Raw genomic sequence first — 13,007 nt, forward strand, 5'->3', positions numbered from 1 at the left:
AAGCAAATGCTCGTGGCATAAGCCCCGTTTGGATTGCTGAAGGGCGTTAATGGGGAACCGCTGCCCTGGCAGACCCCACAGACTGGTACCGGCCCAGGCTTCAGCATCACTGAAATGTGACTGAATCTTCCCTGCAGTTTTCACTGACACTGCCAAGATTGTAGGTGTTGCTGATGCAGCTGTGCTGGCGTGAGCCTGTAACAAGGTGTAAAAAACCACAAACCAAGACTGGAAACTACTACTGACGAGCTTGATTTCCAGGCTGAGCTTGCTGGGCGTGGAGCGCAACGGCAAGGGCTGCTGCCCCTGGATTCTGCCAGTGGGAACGTGTGCCTGGGAAGGGCCAAGCTTCGGTTGAAAACCGGTTTTCAGCAGCAGCCAAGTGTCCCAACGAGGATATGTGGCTCCTGCAACCAGAGTGACACGCTCACCGAGGGCTCTTCCAGGCTCCCCGGGGCTGAGGTGGCCGCTGGCCCCCAGGGAAAATGGCGCCTCCGCCGCGCCGCGCTAAAGAGACAGGCCCGGAACTACAGTTCCCGGCGTGCCCCGCGCGAGGCCGGCCCGCAGCGGAAGGCCGCTGGAGCGGAAGCGGCTGCCGCGGGGCACGCCGGGACACGTAGTCCGGAGGCGGCCGCCGCCCGGGGCCCCTTCCCGAGAATTTGAAACTTCCCGCGGTGGCCTCGGCGGCTCTCGCGAGAGCTGCGCCCCGCGCCCCGCCCCCCGCGCGGCGGGTGAGCGAGCGAGGTGGGTGCCGCGCGCGGAGGGAGCGGCGCCGAACGGCCCGGGGCGCGCGCGGCGGCGCAGGCGGGGGGGCCGGGCGGGCCCGGCGGGCGGAGGCGGCGGCGGCGGCGGGAGCGGCTGCGGGAGATGCTGCCGCCCCTGTCGGCACGTACCGGGGAAACGGGCTGGGGGGGGCGGGCAGGAGCGAGAGGCGCGGCGAGAGAAAGGCGGAGGTGGCGATGGCGACGGGCGCCCGCCTTCCTCCCCACCCCCCGTACCAGCTCCCGGGGGCTGGGCTGCCCCTGAGGCGGCTGGGCCGGCAGCGCCGCCGCTGGCGCAGCGCGGGCCCTCGGCGGGCCCTGCCGCCGTTGCCCGGGCCCTTATGTAAGTGACCCCCCGGGCTGAGGCGCCGTGCCCCGCCGCACATGGGCCGGCCGCGGCGGAGGAGGCCGGGGCAGCCGGCAGCAGGGCCGGGGCAGCCGGCAGCAGGGCCGGGGCAGCGCACATGGGAGGCGGCGGCGGCGGCGTGCGAGGCTCCGCAGCCCGGAGGCGGCCGGCAGAGGCTGGGGGGCGTGGGAGCTTTCCCTCCTGCCACCGGGAGCTTTCCCTCCTGCCCGGCCGGCGCACGGCCCCGCCTCTCGTTCCTTCGGTCGCTTTTCGGAGGGTTTATTTTTTCTTTAATCTTGATTTTTCTGTATTTCCTTTCCTTCGCCTTCTCGGTGTCGTTTTCCAGGGGGAGGCGGGAAGTTCGCTGTCTGCGTAGGGCACTCTGGAAGGGGACTGGGTTAATGGGGAGAGGACGGCTTTAGTGGAATCCAGCCTGATTTGTGAGGGGTCTCTCGATTTTTGGGCGACGCGTGCTTCATGCAGCGAAGTTGCCGACCTAAACGAAAGGGCTTAATTTCTTCCGTAGCAATCCGTGACTCCAAGCCTGGAGCTTCTGCCATAGGATGGAGAGTAGTGTCACTCCTTCCATTCTAATAACTGCTTCCTCATCATGTTTGGTAAAATTACAGGGAATTTAGGCACTTAATTCTGTCGGGAGTGCTGAACCCCGTTTGGGGTGTATAGCTAAACGTGGTAGTTCATGTGACCTCTTAGGCTCATCACACTGGATGATTGTGTCCCTCTTGGCTGACAGCTGCCACACACGTTTGGGCACTCAGGACTGTATCCTGTTCTGCTGGGGACAGCTCCTCATCCACTTCTTGCACTGGCTCCTTTTCCTGCACTGATTTGCCTGGGGTTTGCTTTTTTACAACACTGAAGTGAACTTAATCAGGCTTCTGTTAGTTTTGTGTCTTCTACCTAATATGCTGTTGGATATTGTTTTAGAGAATAATGGTGAGAAGTCTTTGCTGGTGTGGTGTTGTTTCACTTGTGTGGTAAAGAGGCTACTTAAATTGGTAGGAGAGAGTCACCAAAACAAAAACCTGGGACTGTTGCATGTGTTGCAAATGTGTTTGCCGTTTAGGTTGCTGTATGTGTAAGTTTCAGCATTAGATACTCAAAAGCTGTCTGAACATGGTTCTGGGCAGCGTGCTCTAGGTGACCCTGCTTGAGCAGTGGGTTTTGACCAGATAACCTCCAGTAATTCTGGAAGGCCTCTTTTACGAGGACTGTGTGTATGTTCTGTACTGAGACACTCGGCACCCACGTCTGTCCAGGAACACCAAGTAATGTAAGAATGAGCATAATTTCAGAACTGACTTGAGGAACTTTTGCTGGCTTACCTGTGATACCGGGACTGCAACTCTTGAAGAACAGTATACTCGTGTTAGAGAATAACCGTAGGAGGTAGCTGGGTAAAGTGGCTCTAGTGTCAAATTCTGATCTATGTTGGTTTTGTTTGTTTTTTTCATTTAAAGGGAAATTGAATCTATGCTCTGCAGCAGATATAGTGTCTTAAGTGTTGGGGGCTATTGGGATAGAGAGCTGGAATTCTTTCTTCTTGCACCTTGTGCCAGAGATCCATGCTTCTCAGCTTTTGGAGCACCTGCACAAACTCTGCAAGAGAATCTGTAGGATGCACTAGATTGAAATAAGCCTGAATCTAGAGTTCTGATGTAGACTGTTGCTGTTACGCTAGTGACTTTTTGGAGTAGAAACTAGGTTTTCTGCCGAAGTGCAAACGAAATGACCTAGTGGTGCTCACTAAATTGCCAGCTAACTCACTCACTGAATCCTCTTTCTACAGGAGTGACATATGGCAAAGTGTAAATTCACTGCACCTGACTACTAAGGTGGAGAATGTGTATTTTCCATCTACTGTTCCTCCATCCAGTGCTTGTGAGTTGCTTCCTCTTTTTCTGGAGAAAATGTAATTGAACCAGTCATTAATAATTTTTAAAAAATCTAGGATGGTCATCTTTACCTATTATTCAAAAAAGTGGATGCTGTTTTTCTCAAAATAAGTTAGGTTTTTCTTCTATTTCTTCTTCTTTGGCTTCTTTCCACTCTTTGTCCTGTTTCCTTAGGAAACATGATCTGAATAGTGTCACGCAACATTGTCCATTCTCTGATCACCAAGTAACACTTCCCTGAAATCACTTTAGCTTCCACATCTGTCTGAAGGGAAGAATGATGCCTGTCAACTGCAGCCTTTTCCAGCAAGATAGCAAGAGGGAGTTAAAAGTTGACTGACTGTGTCTTGGGTGGTGTCCTTTCTAAAAGTAGGGGTTTTTTTTGCTCTCCTTGCAAACTTAGCATGTAGTTTCACACATGTGTGAGCTACCATAGTGGCTTAGTGACACAGGTTAGTTTCCTGGCTGTTTAGGGAGTTAATTGGGCTCATGAAATGCTCTAAAAAGTGTTCAAGTCAATGTGAGGTGTAGGTCACAGGAATCCAGTACTAGAACAAAGGAGCAGATGGAGAGATGGGAGGTGGCAGCAAGGCCTCACTTATTGTGACAGTGAAGTCATCATGTTTTGTGAAGTCATATCTTCAGCTGCAATTCAGCATATTTTTAGCTTTTTCTTCCCTAAGCCCATAACATTGTTGGCCTTTGATTTTCATGTACTACTGTCAATCAAAACTGACATCCCAGAGCTCTGACTTGGCTGTATGTGATACTGCTTGAACATGTAATTTCTTTTTTTTTTTTTTTTTTTTTCCTGCTGAAGCCTTTAACTTGAGAAATCTATTATTGGCCTATGACCTGTGACATGTTCCTTTCCTTGCAAATAGTTCATGATGTTTGAAAGTCATAAGTACCTAGGGTGAAGAAGAATGGTATTCTTGGCAACTTGCAGACAGATCCTTTTGGTACAGCATGTGGCTGGGGGGTTGAATTCTGTTTTACTCCTGAGCATGGTGTAAGCCTGTGGCATTTTGCACTAATCTGATTTCTAACAGACAGAAATAGGGATGTGATTGTAGTCCATGTTTTCAAAGACAGTAGAAATGCCTTTAGTGTTGGATGTGTCTCTTAAAGGAGAGGCTTCATGCCTTTGATTCTGTAACTATTTTCTTACTGTTTTGATTTCCCAGCAGAAGAATGCAAGCAAAACATCTTAATAACCAGATCACTATATCTACTGTTCATAATTTATTATGGATTTTTATCTTCCTAGTTCCATATTGTCAACCCAGATGTCTAGAAAAAAAAAAAAAGTGTTTAAAATGTCCATTGGCTTGCTAGAGGAATCCTGGGCACTCCTACTGCTCTGGTGTTTTTACGTGCTTCTATATGCAGTTAATAACTGCAGCATGTTTGAAGTTACATGAGTGCCCCAGGTGTTAGAAAATAACTTATATGATGGTTCTGAATGATGGTGTTGGGCTGATAAGCACGTTTGATGTGTACTATGAAAATGACTACACTTATGTTAAGGTGTGAGCTTTCTGCCAGAGAAGAATGCATTCTGATTTGGTGGGGAGTTTGGGGTGGTGAGTCGTTTGGTTTTAAACTCAAATCTCCCCAATAGAGTGTCTTAAAATTTTATTTCCACATTGGCCACACAAAGGTCTGTGCTCTTGGCCTGTCCAGGTAGGCATTGGCAAAGAGAGGGTGACTCAGGATGACTGACTCATGAAGGACAGGCAGTTGAGAAGTTTTCTTTGAATGCTGTTTAATGCCCTACTGGTTTGCTCTTAAAGCTATCTTGCTAATACAATGATATATTGTATTACTAACTATGAAGTTAGAAGAAGACATCTCTTATTTTTATTCATTACAATCGTATATGCTTTTTTTGAAGTCTTGTGCTGTTTTCTAAAATTCCTTAGTGTATGTTGTCATAGTCAGTGTTCTCCCTTAAAGGGATCTAACTGAATATTTAAAAATAGACTACTTGCAGGTGGAGGGAGGGGAGTTGATTTTCAGTTTTCATTACTGATGTGAATGATGGGGCAGAGTGTACCCTCAGCAAGCTGGCAAATTATACAAAACTGGGAATGGTGGTGATACACTCAAGGGTCACGCTGCTATCCAGAGGGATTTTTCACAGGCTGGAGAAAAGGGCTAACAGGCTCCTCATGCAGTTCAACAAGGGGAATTGCAAAGGTATAAGCAGCTGGGCAGAAAAGTCCTGGGCATCCTGGCGGATACCAGGTTGACTGTGAACCAGCAATGTGGCCTTGTGGTAAAGGCATCTGACAGTATAATGGGCTGCATGAGGAAAAGCATGGTCATCAGGTAGAGGGAGGTGATCCTTCCTTTAAGAGCAGTGGTGAGGACACACTTGAAGTTCTGTGGCCAGGTCTAGGCTCCCCAGTCTCTCAAGAGGGATATGGAGATACTGGAGAGAGCCCAGCAAAGGGCCACAAAGATGATTAGAGGGGACTGGACCTCCCTTGTAGGAAGAAAAGGCTGGGAGAGCTGGAACTGTTCAGCCTGCAGAAGAGAAGACTCAGAGGAGATCTCATCAATGCATGTAAATACCTGAAGGGAGGCTGTAAAGAAGATGGAGCCTGAGTTGGTCAGCATGTGTAACATTTGGGAATAGTGAACTGTGTATAAGAGTTCATGAAAAAAGCATTGTTATTTGAAGTAGATAACAAAATTCATCTTATCTTTTGGAGGCTTTTCCAGTAACCCACAGAACTCACAAAACAGAATTAAAGTGTTTTACATTTCTACATTAATGGAATAAGTCTTGTTTAGCTACCTGTTTAATCTTGCAAATTACTTCAGCTTTTAAGTTTTTCCACAAAAGAATCTGTCTTGACATACTGAAATGTGAACTCCTTGTGGAGTGCCTACAGAAGCATGGAAACTGTCTGAAAGGCTTAGAAATTTGGGTAAAATACCACAGAGATATGACAAGGACAGGCAATAGGAAGGAAGGAGCTGGAATAAGGAATATGAGGATTTAAGTAAAGAAAAAAATTAATGTTTCAAAGTCCTGTGTTACATTTACATCATAAGTGTGTGGAAAACTACTATCTAATTGATAAGCTATGAAAGTCTGTATTGCTTGTAAAGTGACAACATCAATGATAAATTTTCTGGAAGATTCTGGGAATTAATCTCCGACTAGGATATGAGGTTGGAAGGGGCCTGAAGGATCATCTGGTTCAACTTTTCTTGCTAAAAACATGGTTTAGCAAGACAGCCCACCACCGCTCCTAGCTGAATCTTAAAAGCGTCCAGTGTTGGGGAATCCACCACTTCCCTGGGGAGATTATTCCAATGACTGACTGTTCTTGTGAAACATTTTCCTGTTTGTGCAATCGCAATCTCCTTTGGAGGAACATTACCCCTGTCTTTTTCATGTGACTCTTTGTAAAAAGGGAGTCTCTGTGTTCTCTATAGCTGCCCTTCAAGTGCTGGAACATGGTGATGAGGTCTCCCCTAAACCTTCTTTTCACCAGGCTGAGCAGATCCAGTTCTTCCAGCCTTTCCTCATAAGTCAGGCTTCCTGGTCCTTTGATCATCTTTGTGGCCCTTCTCTGGACCTTCTCCAGCCTGTCCATATCTTTTTTTGTATAGCAGGAACCAGAACTGAACACAGTGTTCCAGGTGTGGAAGTGCTGAGTTGAGTGGGATAATTACTTGTGTGATGGCCTTGTTGATGCAGACCAGCATCCTGTTGGCGTTCTTTGCTACTGCAACGTACTGTTCACTCCTTTTGAGCTTGTCCACCAAGACCCCCAGGTCCCTTTCCACAAAGTGGCTCCCCAGCTGTGTAGATTCCAGTCTGTGCTGCACTCCTGGATTATGTTTTCCCAGGTGCAAGACCTTACACTGGTCCTTGTTGAACTTCATAGGGTTCTTGTTAGCCCACTCTTCCATCCTGTCCACGTCTTCCTCGTGGTGGCTCTCCCTTCTGTATTGTGTACTTCCCCAGTCTTGTAGTTTGGTGTCACCTGCAAACTTGATCAGGGTACACTTGATCCCAACATCCAGATCACTTATGAAGATACTAAAACGGAGTTGGGCCAAATATCAGTCCTTGGGGGACCCCACTTGTGGCAAATTGCAGTTCGAAAAGGAGCTATTTACCACCACTCTCTGGGTGTGACCTGTCAGCCAGTTCCCCATCCACCACACAGATCACTTTTACCTAGACTGTAATGGATCAGTTCCTCTAGAAGACTGTGGGGAACGCTGTTGGTAAAGAACTTGTTATTCCTTTATGTTTAAACATGCAAAAAGTGAACATGCATAAATGATGCGTGAAATCTACCAGAAGACAATTGGCAATAAGTAATAAAGGATAAAATTAAGGGACAAATGTAAAGGACAAATGTAAACTTACACCTCTTAATGAGAAGCTTTATGTGAGTAGACTTTGAGCTCAGTGTATTTTTCTCTGTTATTTCTACTGTCAGTACCTCTCTGTTACTTTCTGTTGCTGATCTCACAGGTGTGAGAAAAGTAGAGGATTCTCCTTTTGCTCTGCTGTGAGATCAAAAGCTGCCTTGAGTGCCATTTCTTTAAGGAAAGGAGCTATTTTTGCTTTTTTATCTTTCTTTACAGTGAAGAATGCGAGAGCTAACAGCCCAGGTAACGAGCAGTCTGCTGCAGTTTCCAGAGGTGACTATTCAGGCACTTGGGGAAGATGAGATAACCCTCGATTCTGTGCTGTGCGGGAAGTTTTCTGGAGGTGAGCATTTCCCTTTAAATTTGGTCTTGGTATAAAATGATTATTGCCTTGAAGCGTAGGGCCATAGTATCAACTGTGTCAGGTCGGCACTATTAAGATGCATCAGGTTTCAAGATAAGAAAAAGGATGTTTTAACTAATAAAAACGTGAATATTGAAACATTAGTATAGTTATACTCTGAAATTACAAGAGCCTGCACCAATCTTGTGCTATTAAAACAATTTACTTAAACATGCTGACTTAGTGAGCTCTCCTCAATTTTTAATAAAAGACAGTTTTCAAAAAAGTAGTAGTGTTGTTTTGTACCATATTTATTTGTGTATGCTCATCTCCGTCATAACATCACGTACAGAAATAGTTTTTCTACAATTCTGCAGAGGCAACGCCCCCTGCTTTTTCTTTTCTAGTCTGACTAGAAAGAGAAGGAGGAGACTAAGACAGTTGAGCACTGCAGTCATGTTTCACAAGTATTTGATAGGTTGCAGATAAGTACCCAGAGAGTGGCTGAAAGTGGCTAAGGAGATGAGGTAGTTGACTTTCTAGGTGATCTGAAAGCAGGTCTGGATGTCTAGGCTTCTGTTAAGACCAGGTAGACTGTGTCTACCTGACTGTAAATGCAGTAATTGAGTTAATACTTCATTTGAGCTTGAAGGAGTTCAGTGCAATGAAGTGTGTGAAATTCTTTCTGTGCTCATCACGTGTAGAAGTCTAAGTTTACTCATGCAGTGCCCATTTTAAGATAATTTCTTGCTGAAGTCTAAATCTCTGCCCAAAGCAGGCAAGTAAAATTAATCAACTAGAAATGAATTGGTTTAGATTTTTTGTATTTGAAGTATGCTTTAAGAGTTGAATTCCTATATGTGTTTAGATGATTTCTGGCAAAACCAAGCCAAATATGGTATAAAGACTATAGCTCAATATTTCATAATCTTTATCCCAAATATTCAAAATTCTTCAGTGCAGGAATGGCAAGTACATAGGCAAGATAATAAGGTTGTTAGGTTTAAGATGTATTGCTTGAGGATTTCAGTGGGTGGTTTTAAAGAATTGACCAGAATTAGGGAAGCTGGTTGTCCTTGTGTTAGGTACTTTTATGAAAAGAAAGAGGCGGTGACTGATTTTTCAGCTTTTTCAGTCTTCTGTTGGAAATTTGCTTTAGTCAGTTTTCTTTTCTCTTAACAGGGAGAAATGGCCTAGCGTGGCTGGCATGTGGTCCTCAACTCGAGGTGGTGAACTCAGTGACAGGAGAGCGGCTGTCTGCGTACCGTTTCAGTGGACTAAATGAACAGCATCCCACTGTTCGTGTGGTAAAGGAGTTTTCCTGGCAGAAGAGAACTGGACTGCTGGTTGGATTGGAAGAAGCAGAGGGAAGTGTTCTCTGTCTGTATGACCTTGGAATATCAAGAGTGGTTAAAGCAGTTGTTCTTCCAGGAAGGGTATGTGCTTTTTAATTGGAGAAACAGAGCTTTTATATTGTTTCAGTGCTGTATAGTCCTGTTGCAGAGTGAAAAAGAAAAAAAAGAACACTGTTCGAAGTGTTTCCTAATATGTTTCCTAAATACTTGATTTCTGTTGTGCTGTAAATGACTGAGACACATTCCTATGAATCTCAGACTAACAGGCAGGTGACTTGAGAGTGGAAAATGCAGGTCTGTTAGTAGCATCACTCTCTTGTGTTTTTTGTTGTTATTTTTTTAAGCACTGAAATTTCTGGACTGTTTTCTGTGTGGATATATCTTCTGTGGAGAACTAAGTTGTACAGGTTCACACTAACTTAGAGTAACTCTGGTACAAGTGTCAAGCCATTAGTGTATTAATATGGAGTATTTATAATGACTGCCTTTTAGTCTAAGAGTAGATGTGTAGTTGTTCAAAGCATAAAGGAATGAGTTAAACAACTCACAAACTTAGAAAATAAAATTGGCATAGTGTTGTATTTTTTTTTTGTGGGAGCATCATCTCTCATTGTCCTCTGGATATACGTGTGAAATGCAGCAGAAAGCTGAAAATGTTTTTGGGGTATTATTATTATTTGAATTGGATTCTAGTAAAAGCAAATCTGAATTTAAAACATTAATTATATTAAATTGGTTTGTAATAGTTGTATGTTTCAGAACTATTGAATAGTGTTTTCACAAATTTTCCTGGTCTGTATGAGGCAGAAGGGAAGCATTCAGATTCAGTGAGGTGGGAAAAGTTTGCTTTGTTCATTCCCAGAATGAGCTGGCAGTAGTCTAGCAGAATATGAAGAGCCAGTGCATGGCGCAGTGGGAAAATAAGCAGTTTCAGGAGCTTCTACATGGGAGACTGAAGTGTTAAAACCAGGAAACTTTTTTGGAAGACTGTATGGAGAAACAGGTAAGACTAATTTGGAACCAGTTGTACAACACAAAAAAATCTTAGAGAAGTTAGAAGCAATGCTAATTCTGCAGCAAGATAAATGCGGTATTTCTGCTTTCCTCGTAACAGTCATCAAGACTTGAAGCAGCAAGAATCGAATAATCAAAATGCTTTTGATAGTCCTTTGAGTAGCAGAGAAGATTGAAAATAGGATTCTATTTATAGCAAATCTGAAACAAAATGAAATTGTTTAAATTGTGATAGGTACTTCTAAGCTTAGAATTCTTGTGAATATTAACTTCTGGTTTTCCTGTAGGTAACTGCTATAGAACCCATAACTAGTTACGGAGGAGCTACTGTGAGCACTCGGCACCTACATCAAAGTCTGCGATGGCTCTTTGGAGTGGCAGCAGTGGCTACAGATGTTGGTCTTCTGCTGCTGGTTGACCTTTGTTTGGATGACTTATCTTGCTGTCAGAATGAAATCGAAGCATCAGGTAAGCTTGCATTTTTCAAATTAGAATTGAACAGTAAGAAAACTTATATATTTTAAATAAACAATATGCATCCCACTTTGGAGATACTAGTGTCCAGACGTTTATGACTACTTATTACAGATAGTGGTTTGACTGCACGTAGTCCTGACATGATTAAAAATGGGAATGGTTTAATTCTCCTGCTAAGGTTATAAATCCCCACCTCCATCCAAGATCCTTATATTGCTATGGTTCTTGCCAGTGAGGTGTAGGGATTTTACCATCTGAGCTAGTGCAGCTTTCTGACAGGCAGTTGTGTCAGAGGGGCCCTATTTCTAGAGAATGTTGTTCTACTTCTGTTAATCGACTTGGGGCAAATTTTAGGCTTGTTTTTTGACATAATTGTGACTTACCAAAAACCATGCGTTTGGATGAATGAAATCTCTACATTCAGATTTCATACGTTGTTTTGGCTATTACAATAGTGGCTTCAGGAGCTGATGTCACTTCAAATAGCTTCATCATAAGGCCCAGACTCCTGATTTACAGAGTCCAAGAAGAGCTAGCCTATAATGGTTTCACTTTTACCTGGTTTTGAGCTCTGAGTGAGAATGCCTATCCCAAATCAGAGTTCTTATGCTCTTTGAATACATGCAAAATGGATAAAGGAAAAAAGGTGTTGCATAAATATGTATTTTGCTTTGGACAGTAGAATTAGGTTGTTTATGTGTTGTCACGTCAGTGTTTAAAATACAGCCTAAATGGCATAACGCATTTATTTATTGTGTGGTTTTCTGTGTGTAGATCTGGAAGTTGTCACTAGAATTCCTGCTGAAGTTCCTCAAAGAAGAGAAACTGTGACCAGAGAAGGGAGACATCTTTGTTTTCAATTACAAAATCCTTCAGGAACAGCAGTATCAACCTTGAGCTACATAAGCAGAAGCAATCAGCTCGTTGTGGGTTGTTCAGATGGCTACCTGTCACTATGGAATATGAAAACTTTGAAGAGGGAGTAAGTAGGGCTTTACATTTGACCCTGCCTGAGGGTGCAGGGGTCTCAATTTTTTGCTTAAGGAAGCATGTTAATTTAAAGATAACTTTTTCAGGTTGGAAATTTTGCGTAATGGAATGTTTAGAAATCCTCTTCTGAAATAATTATTAGGTCATGCATGGAGTAAGTAACTCATCTTCTCCCCAGTGGACTTGGATTGTTTTCCTTATTTTATCAATGGGTTGAGGAATTGTGGAAAGCATGCTTCTTTGGATTGTGTCAAGCAGTTAGGATGTGATAGAGCTGATTTCTGTAAGACAGTTTGTTCTATCAGTAGTATTCAGTGAAACCAGGAAATGTGTGTATTTTGATAAATCAAATTCTAAAAATTATTTTTCAGAACCAGTTCTTGCAATTAGGGCATACATTGAAAGGCTTAAATATGTTAATTTAATGTGATTTGGGTGATAGTATTATTTAAAGTGTCCAGGAATAAAGTAGCCAGAAAATTTATTCTTTCCTACATTTCAGGCTTGACCAAAATAGGGATGAATCCATTCCAAGGCAACGATGTACGTGATTGAAAGTTTGCTTGGAACAATTTGAGATGAGAATAAGGCACATATAAATTTATCACAGCAGTAAAATTAAGAGATTGTTTTTTATCTGCCAAAGAGCAGCCTGACTTGAGATATTTGACCAATTTTAGATAGTGATTAACTTAAGCAAATCTGCAGTGACTGACTAGAAGCAATTGGATGCATACAAAGACAGTGGAGGAATAATTAGGTGGCAAGACTAGATTGTGAAGGTGCAAATAATGTTTGTAAGTCTGGAAGAAAAATGCTTTACATACTCCAAGTGGAGAAATGAGCAACTGCTTCTGTTTGGTGGTGTTTTAAATTTGTTCAGAAGATATGATGCATTTTAAGTTCAATATTGAAGATTGCTACAACAATAGCAAGAATCTTTTACCTGGCAGCTGAAGAAATCATTTCTGTTCTGTCCTGAGGCAGAGGAGGACACAAACTCAGGTTATTGCATTTGTTGGACAGTGATTTCCTTGCTTCTTGACTTGCATGAAAAGTAGGTGCTTCCTTGACTCACTTGTTTGAAATGGAGGTATGATCTTCCCTACCTTGAGGATAAGCATGTAAGGTGTTTTTTTCTCAGAAGATGCTACTTCCCTTCTACAAGCTATTAGGACCAGGAGGCTCACCTTTTTTCTTTTTGCCTTTTTTTTTTTTCTTCTTTTTTCTTTAAACCTGTAGGCACCACTCTCAGCTAGAAGGAGGAAGGATTCCTGTATATGCTGTGACTTTTCAAGAGCCTGAGAATGATCCTCGCAATTGTTGCTACTTGTGGGCTGTTCAGTCTACACAAGAAAGGTGAATAAAAACTTATTATAAGCCACTGAATTTTTAAAAATA

The 13,007-nt window shown here is 43.4% G+C and overlaps 1 protein-coding gene across 2 annotated transcripts in view; it reads left to right on the forward strand.

The window, feature by feature from the left end:
* The first annotated feature begins 712 nt into the window (after positions 1–712).
* The window catches only part of AHCTF1 (AT-hook containing transcription factor 1), a 45,394-nt gene continuing 33,099 nt past the window's right edge, over positions 713–13,007 (forward strand). Inside the window, exons 1-6 of one of the 2 annotated variants that reach the window (XM_051614022.1) lie at positions 713–744; positions 7,644–7,770; positions 8,953–9,206; positions 10,427–10,607; positions 11,391–11,598; positions 12,849–12,965. In XM_051614022.1, coding sequence (XP_051469982.1) covers positions 7,650–7,770; positions 8,953–9,206; positions 10,427–10,607; positions 11,391–11,598; positions 12,849–12,965 — 881 coding nt within the window. In that variant the 5' untranslated portion in view covers positions 713–744; positions 7,644–7,649. Of the gene's footprint in view, positions 745–2,897; positions 3,010–7,643; positions 7,771–8,952; positions 9,207–10,426; positions 10,608–11,390; positions 11,599–12,848; positions 12,966–13,007 lie in introns of those variants that run through there. The other variant, XM_051614021.1, reaches the window with a different exon arrangement.

This window comes from Apus apus, chromosome 3 (assembly GCF_020740795.1).
Source record: "Apus apus isolate bApuApu2 chromosome 3, bApuApu2.pri.cur, whole genome shotgun sequence".
In the NCBI taxonomy this organism is placed as follows: Eukaryota; Metazoa; Chordata; class Aves; order Apodiformes; family Apodidae; genus Apus; species Apus apus.